General features: G+C 41.4%; 1 protein-coding gene across 2 annotated transcripts in view; it reads right to left on the bottom strand.

Moving 5' to 3' along the window:
- Nucleotides 1-16,560, bottom strand: part of SETD3 (SET domain containing 3, actin histidine methyltransferase) — an 85,994-nt gene that overhangs the window by 53,365 nt on the left and 16,069 nt on the right. For both annotated transcript variants that reach the window (XM_033191367.1, XM_033191368.1), the window contains exons 3-6: nt 14,687-14,779; nt 12,367-12,515; nt 10,316-10,388; nt 9,458-9,714 (exon numbers count right to left, since the gene is read on the bottom strand). In XM_033191367.1, coding sequence (XP_033047258.1) covers nt 9,458-9,714; nt 10,316-10,388; nt 12,367-12,515; nt 14,687-14,779 — 572 coding nt within the window. The remainder of the gene's footprint in view (nt 1-9,457; nt 9,715-10,315; nt 10,389-12,366; nt 12,516-14,686; nt 14,780-16,560) is intronic.

Below are 16,560 nucleotides of genomic sequence, written 5' to 3'. Positions count from 1 at the left end.
TGAAACTGAGGTCAGGAAAATGGCAAGCAGGAAGCAGCGGTCACAGCTACTCTTTGAATTCTAAGGCCAAGTGACCTTTATAAATGATCTGCTGTGTTATGCATCAATTTCAGCAATTTTTTATTAAGTACGTTCATGCATTTAACTTTATGGCAAAAACTGCACAAGACACATATTCTCAAATTATAAGTGACGAGGAAATCAGGTATCTTTACACGAAGAGCCATCTAAAACAATTTTTGTATCAAATATATAGTAATGGATTACACAGTCTATCAAATAAAATAAATATCCATGAGTCCATATTGATATGAACAGCTGAATAATAAATGTGGAAGAAGGTACAGACGGCTCTTCCTTTTAGTAAAATTCCAATGATTACATGTAGAAGAAATAACAGAGACAGAAAATCACTGCTTGGCAAACACTACAGTAGTAACTATTACAGACAAAAATCATGATAGATACAAAAACCAGTGGATGAAAGGATGGTGAGAAACAGGACATTTGCACAGTCTCAAAGTATCTTTCTATAAGGTATTCACTAATTATAAGAGAAAAATAGTAACTTCTGATAGAAAACCCAAAAAGACATATTGATTCATGTATTCCCTAAGGAAGACACACTTTACTTCCATGGTATTCTTGCCCAAAATGCATAATTTCAGTCTACACATGATAAAATACCCGGCAAATGCATGTTGAGGGACCTCTACAAAGTAACCAGCCAGGTCAGCAGTACTCTTCTCAAGTGTCAGGGTCATGAAAGACAAGGAGAGACCAAGGAACCATCCCAGGCTGGAAGTGATTTGAGAAGATTCGACAACTAAATGCAATACGGGATTCTGGAAAGGAAAAAAGGGCATGAGTGCCAGGACAACTGATGAAATTCAAACAAGGTCTGCAGATTAGTTAATAGTACTGTACCAAGGTTGACTTCCTGGTTCAAATCATTAAACTGAAGGTTGTGTAAGATGTTAACTTTAAGTGAAGCTAGGTGAAGTGTATATAGAAGAACTGTGCACAAATTTTGCAACTGTTTGGTAAGTCTAGAATTATTTCAAAATAAAAAGTTAAAAAACAAACAAACTTCATATCCCCAGAAATACTAGTCCCCATCCCTGGTGTGATACCTCACACTTAAGAGGAACCAACAGAATGGAAGAAGCTGAAAAGGGAGAGGAGCCCCATGCCAAGTCAGAGTGACCATTTGGAATATAATCCGTGCATAAACTGGGACACTCCTGTACACAACCTCTGCCACCAGAGGAGTCAAAGTTATATAAAGCATATGTGTATTTTCCCTTACAGTGCTAAAGGACACACAGCTATATACAGCGTATGCTACTGAGTGTCTAAACCCTTTCCGTGAATTTCAGGGCCTTAGGATCTTTCAGCTGATGCCCAGAGGTTTTCACTCTAATTTGGTACACATTCCTGAAGGCCTCATGTATTATCAGATTTCTAAATGTAGATGAGAGCTTTATGAAAACATAGGCTAAATACATCTCTGGAAATTCACATCTTGTGCTATTCTTGTGTAGCTCTGTCAGAGACAAGTAGAACAGCGGGAAACGTTTGTATTTAGCCACAACTGCCACAGGATGCCAAGAACCAAAAGTGACATCTTCCTCTGTCTCTTGGCGGGCCCTGTTTTCAGAGGCAGGCTGCAGCAACAGTAAGTTGTGAACATGGCTGGTTGTCTCTTCTGCCACTCAGCCCTGGCTAGGTAGGAGTTGCCTATTCGAGGAAGATGGCCAACTTGAAATTGCCTTACTCCATCCTGAAGCATAAGGCAGGAAAACGAGGAGGCTGCTGCAATGATGCTTGCCTTGAAACAAAATTCATGGCAGTTGATACACATATGAGTTTCTCCATCTCCATACCTTCCCCTGCACCTCTCAAATGGTTGGATCAACACAAAAGAAGAAATCCAAGTAAGGTGTGACAAATCACTTAAGTGATGAGATCAACTGAAAAATAGTAGTAATCAATTTAATAGATATGCTTCTATTCTGTTAAACCCTGTATGCTTGTATTTACTTAAAAAGCAATACATTCAATCTCCACAACATAGAAAAATGTACATGTCTCTAAGATAAGCTAATCTTCAGACAAGCTGGCACCCTATGTCACAGCGCCGGGTCCATCACATGGTACTGATTATCAATTAAACAGTTCATTCACAGGGTCTATTAATTTTTCATTAGCATAGATGAAAAACATCTGAGCTAATCATTCAACTACGTTAAGGTAAGTAAAATCGGATAGGATATAGTTTGCTTTCACACAATTATAGTACTTCAAAATAGGGTTTAAGCCAAACCCTGCTTTTCCGTTTATTTCTATCACAAACTGGTCATCCATTTCCATGTAAAGTCTGAACTTAGAGCTGAACTTTGGTATGTTCTGATCTGCTAGTATTTTTATAGGGTTAAAGTTGCAACAGTTTTAAATGCCAAGTTCAGCCTTCCACCATGAGTCCTCTCTTCTTCCCTGGCCTCTGTTTCACAAACTGACATAAATTTTAGCTCCATTTCATACAAGCCTCTTCTAGCCTTTGGCTCAGCCACAATTTCTAAACTTAGCTTCTGGAGTTTGGGTGTAGACATTCCTCAACCATCAAGCTGCAGCATGATGTTTCACCAGCAGGTGCTCTATCTTTTTTCTTTTTTTCTTTTTTTTGAGACAGGGTCTCGCTCTGCCACCCAGGCTGAAGTACAGTGGTGTGATCACGGCTCACTGCAGCCTCAACTTCCTGTGTCCAAGCGATTCTCCTGCCTCAGCCTCCCAAGTAGCTGGAACTATAGGCGTGCGCCACCATGCCTACCTAGTTTTTGTATTTTTAGTAGAGATGGGATTTTGCCATGTTGCCCAGACTGATCTCGATCTCCTGAGCTCAAGCCATCCTCCCACCTCAGACTCCCAAAGTGCTGGGATGACAGGAGTGAGCCACCGCACCTGCCCAGGTGCTGTATCTTAATACAAGGAATGCCCTCAAAATTCCTAGAGCTTGACGCTTCTGGTTACACACTGTCATCTGTCGAACACCTGAAGACTACATACAGTGTGTGTCACACATCTCATGAAGGAGATGTCAAGAAGATACATATACTGTATGTAGACTTCGGGTGTTCATACAGGTGTTTTACATTTTACAATGTAAAAACTGGAAGGACTCCTCAAAATTCATAAAGCCCAAGCCCCTACCATACAAATGAGGAAGAGCAGGGGCCCAGAAAGACTTTTTTTTGTTTGTTTGTTTTTCCCAAAACGGGGTCTTGCTCTGTTGCCCAGGCTGGAGTGCAGTGGCACGATCTCTGCTCACTGTAACCTCTCTCTGCCTCTTGGGTTCAGCAATTCTCCTGCCTCAGCCTCACGAGTAACTGGGATTACAGTCACACGCCACCACGCCCGGCCAATTTTTGTATTCTTAGTAGAGATGAGGTTTCACCATGTTGGCCAGGCTGGTCTCAAACTCTTGACCTCATGATCTGCCCGCCTCGGCCTCCCAGAGTGCTGGGATTACAGGCGTAAGCCACTGTGTCCGGCCCAAGACTTTGTTTTAAGGAAACTATAAAAGCAAGTTAAAGACAGAAGGTGATCTGAACTAAGTGCCCACACTAAAAGGCCCTGGATCAAGGAAATCTGCTGGGAGGACACAGCACAGGAAATTATTTTTCTAGTTTTTAGGCCACCACCACCAAAGAGAGAAAAACAATAAATAAAAAATGCAATACGGAGAAATCTACGTGAAAAAATGTATAAATACTAGAAGTTAGTACTGGTGCTTTTGGAATTAAAAACCCTAAAAGCCTGAAGCAAGTTGTAAGATTGAATGGACTATTATTACTTCTCCATGCTCCTTTCCCAAAAATCAGGATCACCAGGATCACCACCGGGGATGCACAGAACTGAATCGTGCTTGCTGTCACTCCCAAAGTACCCAGAGACAGGGGCTGCAAGCCATGGCCTGTAGACCTCCAAGCCAGCGGGTAGATTGGGGAAAAAAAAAAAAAATAGGTTTCAGTTCAGATGCAGAGCTCGGTACAGGCCCCCAAGAAAATTATTTTAAATGGGAAATCACAGATAAAAACTGAAAATGAGTTTCTTGAAATCAGAGCACTCCACCAAATTATCTACAAATGTTTGTGATATAGTACACATGTCCATTTCTCTGGGGAGAGGGTCCCCATGATCTTGGAAAAGGTTAACAGCCTCAATGCCAGAAACAGAAAAAACTGAGAGCAGGTCACAGTAATGGACTATGAACTGGGAACTGATGTAATAATCCTCTCTCTCTCCCTGAGTGACAATGCACTGACGAGGTGACCTACTAAAAGGAGCAAAGGCCTAACGTCTGATCCTTGAAAAGCATGGGAAAGATAGATGGTTTGGTACTGAGATGAGAAAATATGATACTCTTATAAAACAATAGCAATGAAATGTTCGCATTTGTGTTCACTCCAATTTATTACTTAAGACTTTTAGAAGAGATGAAAAACAACTAGACTCAAAAGACAATTTTTTAAAAAGATAACTTTTGCTTAAGTCTGTTTTCCTTTGTCATGAACCCTCATTCAAAAGCTCTTAGCCCACAGCCTATTCCTTCCTAATTGTCACAGCAGTGCACCTCATTCCAGGCCGCCTACAGCTCCTATTCCAACAGGAACTTATTTTAAATCATTAAGAAATTTTCTACAAAAGCTCATTATTGGCCGGGCGCAGTGGCTCATGCCCATAATCTCAGCACTTTGGGAGGCCAAGGTGGGCAGATCACCAGAGATCAGGAGTTCAAGACCAGCCTGGCCAACATGGTGAAGCCCCGTCTCTACTAAAAATATAAAATATTAGCTAGGCGTGGTGGCGGGCACTTGTTATCCCAGCTACTCAAGAGGCTGAGGCAGGAGAATCGCTTGAACCCAGGAGGCGGAGGTTGCAGTGAGCTGAGATCACGCCACCGCACTCCAGACTAGGTGATAGAGCAAGTCTCCATCTCAAAAACACACACACACACACACAAAAGCTCATTATTACGTATTTTCAATATGTAATGATCCCTTCAGCTGCATAGTTTTACCCATGTTAAATGACCGTTACATTTTCTTCTTCTGAAAAAAAATCACATCTGAACTGCCCACGGGTCAGCTTAATGGCACTTACTACAGGTAAAGGCTGCACTTCTCACACTGGAGCGTGAGACAACCCGAGGTCTTAAGAGAAAGCAGGGTTGTTTTCCTGCAATATCCATCTGACTTGATGGTAAGTCACTTAACATGGTTTTAAAAATAGCAAACATTACCATTTGCATGAATTTTTAAGATTTAAAAACACGAGTCCAAAAACCAGTAACAAAAACATGAATCTTGGAAGCAATTTTTTTTTTTAGACAGGATCTTGCTCTGTTGCCCAAGCTGGAATGCAGTAGTGTGACCATAGCTCACTGCAGCCTTGACCTCTAAGGCTCAAGCCAACCTCCCACTTCAGCCTCCCAAGTAGCTGGGACTACAGGTGCATGCCACCACACCTGGCTAATTTTTTGTAGAGATGGGTTGCCCAGGCTTGACAGCAACTTTGAGCTTGTGATGAGTCACTATGGGTTTAGCCCCTAGACTTGCAGGAATGTTATCTTTGGCCACCAGGAGTTTTGTTTTAGTAGAAAACACTAAGAAATACTAACATAAGATACTGTAGGGACAGAAGGAGAAGTGATTTAAAACAAAACAAAACCAAATAACATGGCCTGAGGGTCAAACGCAAAATGGAAATAGCATAAACAGAGCATTTCTACAATGAGCACTGTGTGCTAGGCACAGTACTAAAGGCCTCACCACGGATCAACTCACTTTGCTCCCTCAGCAACCCTGGGAATCAGACACTCCACTAGCCCCCTTTACAGATACGGGAAGGAAGGCACAGAGACCGGCCCAAAATGGCACAGTTCTAAGTGGTGCTGCAGGGATTTCAGCCCTAGCAGGCTGGCTCCAGAACCCACCCTCTCAATTATCACACTGTACTTGCCGAGGGAGCTTCATTCCACCATTTCCACGGTTTCCCAGAGGAAAATGACTCCTAACAACAACTAGCCTGGCAGCAGGCTAGTTGCTTTGATAAACAATCCAACTTGGGCTAACAATGGTCACAGGAAAAAACAGGTCTTCATATTTTTATCTTACAGATTGGGAAACAAACTCAGAAGTAAAGCAACTAATTCCAAATTATATTTAATTTCAAATTATATGTAAACAGCAAATGAGCTATAGAATGCAGGTTTGTCTTACTACAAAGTATGTGCTCTTTCCACGCAGCCACAGCGTCTCTCACTTGGCCAGTGGATGTAGCTGTTTTAACTCTTCCTAACTACACTCAGTCAGGACTGCCCAGTCCAGGGGCCAGCATTCCTTCCCTCCCATCACTCAAATGCTCCTTCCTGTGAAGTCCCCCAGCTAACACAGAGAACTGACTCCACCCCATCATGCATATTTCATTTGCAACATGCAATGCCAAGGATCTCAACTCAGCTCCTTACTCCAAATCCGCATGATTTTATAACCTGAATCTTAGGTTTACATTTTTTCAGTGTTTGTTCTCCCCTGTATTTGTATCCTTAATAAGTCAAGTATCTCTAAACCTGGTCTTTTATTTGTAGGTTCTTAAAAAGAAGGGGTATGTGTTAAATGCCAGTGACCAAAAAATGCTCTAAAATACCTTCTCCTCACCACAGCATGCAGTTACACCCAGGAAGGGATCTGGAATTAGCTAAGGAGAAGACATTCTGAGAAAATGATGAAAGTCACTCACAACCAGTGTCGGCAGGCCTCAGGCTTCCAATCATTAGGCGGGAAGGACTGTGATTTTCTCAATCATACGTATCTGAGGTGCTTTGTTGTGTATACAAATACAAAGCAGGGTTTCTCAGCCTCAGCACTTCTAACATTTGGGGCTGGAAAATGCCTTGTAGAGGGGGCTGTCCTATATGTAGAATTGCAGCAGCAACTCTAACCTAGATGCCAGTGGCACCCCACACTCCCAATTCAACAATAAAAAAATGTCTCCAGGCTGAGCAAGGTGGTTCATGCCTGCAATCCCAGCACTGTGGGAGGATAAGGCAGGGGGATCACTTGACTCCAGGAGTTTGAGACCAGCCTCACCAACATGGCGAAACCTCATCTCTACAAAAAATACAAAAAATTAGCCAGGCGTGGTGGCACATGCCTGTAATCCCAGCTACTGGGGAGGCTGAGGTGGGAGGATCGCTTGAGCCTGGAGGTCAAGGCTGCAGTGAGCCATCATCATGCCACTACACTCCAGCCTGGGTGACAGCGAGACCCTGTGTCACAAAAGGAAAAAAAAGTCCGATATAAAATAAAAGAACTTATATATGTGACCAGACACATTTTGCTCTCCTCAGTTTCATACTTCTGACAGAAAAGTAACCAGTTTGATTTCTAAATCCTGATACTTTTTTCAAATATTCAGATTGACTTAATTGTGGGAAAAAAAAATCAACTGTGCAGACATTTGATTACCTGGTTAATTTCACATTTGAATGTTCCATGTTTGATAGTGGTTGACTAAATTTTTCAATAAAGAGGAATAATTTCTTTAAAAAGATTAGTGCTCTAAGAATGCTGTTGTTTTTAAAAAGGATATTTGTACTCATCATAAATTACACAAATTGTTCTTATTAGTCATGTAGGAATTCTATTACTCTTGAGAAAACTTCTTAATTAAGAGCTTACTTTTAGAATGTTCTCTAATTCCTGAGATGTTTACAATGACACCGTTTACTACATAGAAGGTGGTATAATTTAATCCCCTTAGCATCTCAGCATCTAAGGCAGTTTATTTCAGGCGGTTACGAAGAGACCTGGTTCTTAAACAAATTGACAAAAAAATGGCTCCATCTATATGAAGAGAGTATTTTAGTGACTCACAACCATTGAAAATCTCATCAAATTTTGAAGCAAAGCTGCACTACTTAGTTAATACTGAAGTAAACAGACCAGTGAATACAATGAAACATCCAAAGCTCATTCACGCCAAGCCGGTTATCAGAAGACCTGCCATCATCCTAGACCCTCCAACTTGCTAAGAGAAGAGCGACCTCACAGAGCAGGCTACCAGCATTTGCAAACTAGAGGCACATTAGTGAAAAGACCCAGCTTGTAGTTCATTGTCCAGCAAGAGAAAATGGCAAATACTTAGACCTCCTAAAGTCAGCTTAATCTTTAGTCATGAAAGATACACCATTGAGAACTAAGAATAAAAGTATAACCCTTCCAGGTCATGAAGAGCTAAACTGACCTTAGACTGAGGGACTGTAGGTGCACACTATATGAAGAAGCAAAGTTTTGATTTGGCTTCATCAATAGTTTTTGAATTAAGCCAACTTGAAATAAAAGCTATATATATACTGTACAAACATTCCTAATGACTTCCTGAAGTTCAAGGTTTAGAAAAACAAAAGGATTGATTTCTACTTGAAGACAATAGTCGTGTATAATTTTTGACATATGTGAAGTGTTCAGTGGAGGAGAAGATGTAACTGAGTGTAAAATTTTATGCAGTAAGCACGCTACAAAGTGAAAATAAGAAGTGGAAAACAGTATCACCTGTAGCAATGAAATGAGGTTACCACTTCTTGCAAATAAAACATAGCAAGGATAGACCATTTAAGGAACAAGCAAATCAACCCTAATTCAGGCTGTCACACTGCCCAAAAAGGAGAGTGAGCAAATAGTTCACCTGTCCACTTGTCCTATCTCAAGAAGAGCAGCCCAGGAGCTGACTCGTCAGTGACTTAGACTGTGCGGAGTCAGGAGAAGGAGCCATGCCGCCTCTCAGTCCTGAGGGGACTGTGGCACTGGCCCTGTTCCTTCTGACTGCTGATCAACTGCAAATGAAAGACAACAGTGGCCAAAATACAGAAAGGTGTCATTACAGGTAATTCAAATACTTGGAGCCTTATAGAGATTTCTATGAGAAACTTTTACTGAGAACAAATTAAAATTAATACACAGTACACTCTGAAAAATGTAAACGTTGAAATTTGCTAAATTAACCGTCAATATTTTATACTTATCTAGAAAAAAATTAACACTCATTTTCTTGAAAAGTTTATAAACAGAGTAACTTTTTGCATCAGATATGCTTTATGGCTTTTAAAATTTCATTGTGATCTTTTGTTTACCAAAAAACGTAGTGATTTCAATAACTCAGGAACAACTGCTTGTATTAACACTGGACAGTGATGAAATCAGATATATATATATAACTGTATTTCACTGATATTTCTGTAAAAACAGAAACAATGAAATATATTTTATATTTTCAATTTAAAAAGCAAAATGTTTAAGTATTCTTAATAAGACGTCAAATGGAATATTTATGGAGTCAAGTCCTCTTTCCTCCCCACTCTGTGAAATATATATGTAAACAGCAAACAGCTGCTCACCTGGATGACTTTATAGAAGTAGGCGTACTGTCGAGCTGTGTTTTTATACTGGCTGAAGACATCATGTACAGCTTGTGTGGACTGAAGATAACGAACTTCATCTTCTTCGAAGTAGAGAGGTGTGTCATATTCACTAGGGAGAGTCTGAATGTAGGGCTGCCAGAAGGAGTTAGGGTTGGCTCGTTCACACAGCAAATGAAAGGCCAGTGCGATGTTTCCCATGGCTTGAAGGATTCGGTCTTGAGAATATAAGGGCCCTGAATTAACCCAGAAGTTAACAGCGTAAGTTCCACAAACTTCTTAAAAACTTCATTTAAATAAACATTTACAAATTACAGGAAAACTAAAAGGTCTTGTAACATTGAAAGTCAGGTACAGGCTGGGCACAGTGGCTCACACCTGTAATCCTAGCACTTTGGGAGGTCAAGGTGGGAGGGCTGCTTGAGCTCAGGAGTTTGAGACCAGCCTGGGCAATACAGCAAAACCCTGTCTCTACAAAGAAAAACAAAATACATATATATTTATTAGCCAGGTGTAGTGGTGCACACCTGTGGGAGAATCATTTGAGCCTGGGAGATCAAGGCTGTAGTGAGCTATGATGGTGCCACTGTACTCCGGCCTAGGTGACAAAGCGAGACCCTATCTCAAAAAAATAAATAAATAATAATAATAATAATAATAGTAACAATAAAGGTCATGTGCATCTTTTTTATAACATTAAATGAAAAACACTTAATGCATATTTGAGGGACTATTTCACCAGTCGAGAAAAACCAAGTATGATCCTTAGTGCCACAAAATGGAATTTTATATATTGTCATTTGTATTTTGCCTTGAACAGTCAGAAATTATTCTCACCCAACACTGAATTTTTAGCAGATTCAACAGTCATTAGTAATTTTCGTGGAACCCATAAAAACAATTCTTCTGCCTAGGGAAAAAAATAATAGGAGAATCATCAAAACATGGTACAGTCTTCAACTATACCTACGGTCAGAAATCCAATCACACATGAAGTACAACTTAAGGCTGCATATCAGCACTTCAAATAAATATTCAAATATATTTTAAAATGTAACCATTTATCTTATAGTTAAATGAGTAAAGGATAGCTTAAAATCCTGTTTCCAATAAAAAAACTAAAAACTACATATACTGACGAGCAAATAATCAAAGAAGGGACTTTCAACTTTACTTGAAGCAAATATAACACTTGGAGTAGAGCACAAAGGTGTTTATTTTATTCTTTGCTGTACTTCTAAGTTCTAAAACCAGACCAAAACAAAATTCCTGCCTCCAACAAAAACCCTAATTTGTCGACATGAATTACTACTACTACTGAGTTTTAAAGCCAGAGTAACATTCCTTCCTCTACATACTTATCTTTAAAGCACAACAGTTACTAGTGAAATCACATGCCCAGAAGACACATTGGTTTACAAATTTGTTTCCCAAAGCTTTTTCTCATTTTCTGGCAACACAGGACGCTTCCTTTTGCTGTGTCCTGTGTATCTACACCGCATAAAACAGGCACATGGTGCTCCAACATGTGAGGAGACAGCAAGCGGGCAGCTGTCTGCAAACCAAGAATGCCCTCACCTAGAGAAACCATGCCAGCACCTTGAGATCTTGGACATCCAGCCTCCAAATTGTGAGAAATAAACGTCTGTTGTTTAAGACCTCCTCCCCAACCCTCGTTTCCCCACAAAAGCACACAGTGAGGAAAGTCCACAGCTCAGATCTTCTGGGCAGTATCCACACAAATGCTGCCTTGAATCTGATACAAGAGAAGAACATGTGGCACCTTGCCTTCACCAATGTCAACTATTAAGTTATTTGTCTTGTATCTTACTATACAGATTATAGGCATCATGAAGAAAGAGACTGTTTTTTTTTTCGGAAGCAAGATACTACCATTCACACAGCAGACATTTAACAGGTATCTAATATACCAGCATGTGATTTACCGATCTATCAATGAAAGGTTAACTACAACTTAGCCAAAAATGTTGCTGGAGCTTTGAGGGGGCCAAATAACACCCTTTCCTCCACTCAAGTTCTGAAGCAACTGAGAGAGAGAGAATACAACAGATGGTCACCCAAAATATCACCTCCTGAATCCCAGAATTAGACAGACTCCCCCACCTAGTTACAGGCAGAGCCGGATCCCCACCGCCCTCCCCACGTGTGGCCTGCCCCTGCAAAGCTTCCAGGGCGGAGAGCAGAGTGGAATGAATGCATACGGGCAACCAGCTCCCATCGAGAAAAAGGCCAAGTCCAGTTCCTTCTCCCAAACAGATGAAGGAGTGCCTCCTCTTACAAGAGGCATGAGTGAAGGGTGAGGAAAGGCCAGGCATGGCCAATGACTGCTGCTCCCTTCATGTGGAAAGAAGAACCAAGAACAAAGAGGGGAGAAAAAGCCCTTCTTCCTTAGCAGGTGGCTGTTTCTCTCTTCTCTCCCTATTGCCACTGGTGTTGCCATTTCAGTGAGCTCCTAGTACCTTCAACCTCACAGGCATCCATTCCAGACACTGGTAGGCATCCCCACACCACCAGTCCTCCACCCACTCACCTCCAGTAAGTCACAAAATAAAAAACCATGAGTCCACCTCCTTGTCTTTAGGTAAATCTCAAAATCCTGTGAGGCATGTTCTATGGTCTCCTAACAGAGGCTCAGAAATGTGAACTGACTTGCCCCAGTCACTGGTGAGCAGCTTGGCTCCCCGGAGGGATAAGGTGGGAGGAGTTGCTTAGAACATGAGCCTGAGGTCCTTGCAGGCTGCCTATCTGCCCACAGGCTCAGAACTAGAACTCCCCCACCACACGTCTACCTCCTCACCCTGCACCCTCTGCAGCACAACAGTTCAAACACACATAGACCCCCTCAGACCAACATTTTATAAACTCACCTTGATATCTCTTGTTGCTCTCAAACCAAAGCCCTCTTCTTTGAAGTTAACCATTTCAAAACCCTCGACAGAAGCCCCATTTTCAGAGGCCCATTTCATTAGATCAGGAAAGTAATCTTCTCTTTTTCCATCAAAAGTAACGGACAGACCTATATTAATCCACGTTTTAGAAAACAAGAGCTACTTTTAGGACACATATCATTCACACGTCTCTCAGAAAATAAAAACAGGCCATAACTAACACTGGAAATAGTCTTAACACGCCAATCTTGAAATCAAAACTAACCACCACATGGTCACAGTACATACCTTAAGTGATGACAGGGAAGAAGAATTAAAATCCTAAACTCCCTGTCAATTACAGTGAAATATATACTGACACTAGGTAATATAAATATTGACTGTTAGGTACTATTAGGTAATATGATGGCAAAGGGGAGACAGCTTCTATTACCATTACTATGATTTATAAAGTAGTTTTCTCCTTAAAAGTCCAACATGCCATCTCTCATATTCACGTGTGCTTTCACAAAATTTCCATTAAAACAAAAATGAGTAACTCACATAAGTGCACAAGGAGACATGGGAAAGGATGAACCCCACAGTCCTGATTCTAAGAACACAAAACTGCAGAGCTGTAAGCCAGAAGGCTGTAAGGCAATTTAAATGAGCTAGAGCTATGTGTATCAACGTAAGTATAACACTAAATGTACCACGGTGGTTTTTTAAAAATCACGTAGCATGACACCATTTATGTAAATTTTTCAAACAGCAATTACAACCATATATTTTTATGGGGTTATTTATGAAATAGAAAACATTCACAGTGAAGATGAACACCCCGCAAGCAGGGAGGGAATAGAAGGGGATGAAAATGGGAGGCTTTGGCTGTATCTGGGATGTTTTCTTAAAAACAAATACAGAAACAAAACCAAAGGCCGAGGAAGGGAAAGGAAAGCTGACCAGTGGGTGAGAATAAAAGAAAGGACAATGTGAATACTACTTTGACACATGCTCAGCTGGGGTAGCAGATTCCCGGGCATCTGTTATATTAATTTCTGAACTTCTCAGCATGTCTGACATAGTCAAAAAGATGAAAAGACATGCATAGAAAAAGCCATTCCATTTGGATGAATAAAAGGAGAGGAACAGGAACTTTACTATGAGGAAGCTGGGTGTGGCACATAGCTCAGGTGCCTGTGGCCATCTTACCACAGCATAATTAACAGTCAACCTGATATGTGAAGAAGGCATGCTGGATATGCAAAGATACCTGCTGAATGGCGAAAACGACCAGAATGAGGACTATTTGAAGACGGAACTTACTATTCACTCCCTGAGAACTGGCATAATGCTCTGCCCTCAGTGTCAGGTGCAGTAAACAGTATCTATGCAGAAGAGAAACTAAGGCTCTACCCACTTGGTGACAAAGGATTAGCACCGACTCCTATTTAGTGCAAATAAATCCATTATGAAGGAACCTGTTTGAACACACCCATTATGAACTCACCACTTTGGAGTTTGAGACCATCTAAGCTGAAGACTACATGTTTAGAGGTGTGTATGGAAGAGCAATAAAACCACTACTTAAGACAGCAAATAAAAAACAAACCCTCTCCTGATGCCCTTCATGACAATAAGAAAGGGAGTCTCAGAAGATGGCCCCACATTCCAATGCGTGCTCCTCAGGATGTTTTCTGCTTCTACCTTCCATGTGGTCCTGCATAATAATCTTTACTTTTTGTGCTTTACAGAACAAAAACAATAGGTATACTGAACGAGCTTTTTCAAACTCACACTTAGCCCCATGGCAGCCTGGATGAGAATCATTACAATGGCGACTGCATACATCCTGTAAAAACACAGCTTAAGGAATATGACCACACCTCTTATTTAACTGAGATGTGTGTGAATTCATCACAAACCTTGCTAATGCATTAACCAATCAGCATTTATTTGTGTGTTGACCATATACACTATATGCACTGTCCTGAAACTCAAAAGGAAATAACAGTATAAAAACCAGATTTAAATACTTTATAAAATATAAGTATATAAATAAAATTGTGTCATTTTAGCCCCCAGATACATTTTATTCTCCTAAAGCTCAACATTCTCACCCTTTCCGAAGCAGGTAACAGCATCTCTGAAAGGGCAGAAATCTCGCTAACTGCCCTCTCTTCCGGTCTGCAAGCCCCACTACAAGACCTTTCAGAATGACACCAGTGATGCTGAGACCTTCACTACTCGTCAGCCCTCTGACCTAATCAAGTTTCTACATGACATTATTAAAACACAGTTATCATTCTAGCAATTTTACCTTTCTGCTTTTTCCGTATTTTCTCAACTAGAGTCCGGATCTGCACATACTCTTCCCACTCTTTTCCTGGGCCAGGCGCAGGACTGCTGCATTCTGTAACATAAGAGGCATGGTACTGAAACACTTTCCTCTTTCAACTTAACCTACTAGTCTGCAGAAGAAAGAGGATTTGGACTTTGTTGTTGCTGTTTGGGGTTGGTTTATTTTTAAAAGACAGACATATGACAGCCACGATAATGAATGTGAGAAGTACAAGGCAGCTACACTTCTCAAAGCAGACAAATCCTGGGGAATCATAAAAACATCCCCCACTTAACGTACCCAAGAGAGAGCACTGAGCAGGCACCTAGCTCACATCCACCTTATTCTTAGTTAACTCTTTTTAGAATATACTTACTAACAGGAAAACCTATGATAAAAAGCTAAGCTAAAATGCAAACTATTCCCCCAAAACTCTTCTATATGGCAAAAAGAAGTTAATAGTAAAAGTCAACCTTTCTTTTTAGTTAAACCCCATAACACTGATTCCCTAAGGGAACCAGTGAAATTGGACATAAGGACAATTAGTCGACAAACATTTCACATCCATGTGTATGGCACTATATTCAGCAGTCTGGGGGAGTTGCAAAATGAGATGGCACAGTCACTGCTAAAAAAGAAGTTAAGATTCCACTGTGGGGCCAGAACCAAAAGACCAATACCCGAGACTGAGGTGTGAGTTTGGAAGGCTGCACACTGGGCACCCCGCCTATTAGCAGCTCTTTCTTTTCATACAACTGCATTGGTTCAGACAGCCCCTTCCCACACTCCTGCTTAACCTCTGGGGCCTCTTTGCTCTCTATTAAAAGAGCATATGTGGCAAATAACTAACAATAACTAGATATGTGCTGAGTCTTAACTATGAAGGGTAGCCAGTCTTACTTTATTCTCCAACAACAAGCACTGACTGAGGCCTGGAACAGGCCTCAGAGGTGAAGCAGCAGTGAACCTGTCCTCAAGCTGCCAGAGGCAGGGGAGCTCGGCGAGGAATGCTAAGGACAGCCACGCTCCACTGGCCCATAGGATCCAGGGGGGGGCACTCGGGAGGGACCTGACTCCAACTTGGCTGCGGCCTGCTTTCTGTCTCGAAGGGAAAGCTGCATTTTTACTTGGGGTTTAGCCTGCCACATAATCTAAACACGGAAAAAGGGCAATGGAGTGACCACAGCTACAGCTGAGGCACTAACTGCACCAATTCAAATTCATAATTTTAAAAAGTTACCAAATCACACTAACTTGCTAAAACAAGTACAGGCACTTAATAGAAATTCCCTTTCCTTAAGCTAAGAACTCTCAAACTACAGCATGTAAAAATCAGATACAGAGCCTGGTGCAGTGGCTCACGCCTGTAATCCCGGCACTTTGGTAGGCAGAGGTGAGAGGATGTTTTGAGCCCAAGAGTTCAAGACCAGCCTGGGCAACATGGCAAAACCTCATCTCTACAAAAAAATTAGCTGGGCGTGGTGACATAGGCCTGTAGTCCCAGCTACCCAGGAGAATGAAGTGGGAAAATCACTTGAGCCCAGGAGGTCAAGGCTGCAATGAGCCACAATAGTGCCATGGCACTCCAGCCTGGGCAAGAGAGCAAGACTTTGTCTAAAAAAGAAAAAAAATCAGAAGCACTGTTCACTGAATCACCAAAAAGGAAGGCAAGCCATTGCAGTGAGGGACAGAGAGCTCTGAAGGCCGGGTCACCGAGAGGCATGCTGGACTCAGCTGGGCTAACAGCCCGTGAAGCACCCTCACACACCACATGTCACAAAGTCCTTGGCTCATTCCCTGAGACAGTTATTATCTACGTTTACCGAGAAGAACACTGCGTTTCAGAAGGTTCA

This window comes from Trachypithecus francoisi, unplaced genomic scaffold (genome assembly GCF_009764315.1).
Source record: "Trachypithecus francoisi isolate TF-2019V2 unplaced genomic scaffold, Tfra_2.0 Lachesis_group3, whole genome shotgun sequence".
NCBI classification, from domain to species: domain Eukaryota; kingdom Metazoa; phylum Chordata; class Mammalia; order Primates; family Cercopithecidae; genus Trachypithecus; species Trachypithecus francoisi.
This window is presented reverse-complemented; position numbering and strand designations above follow the sequence as displayed.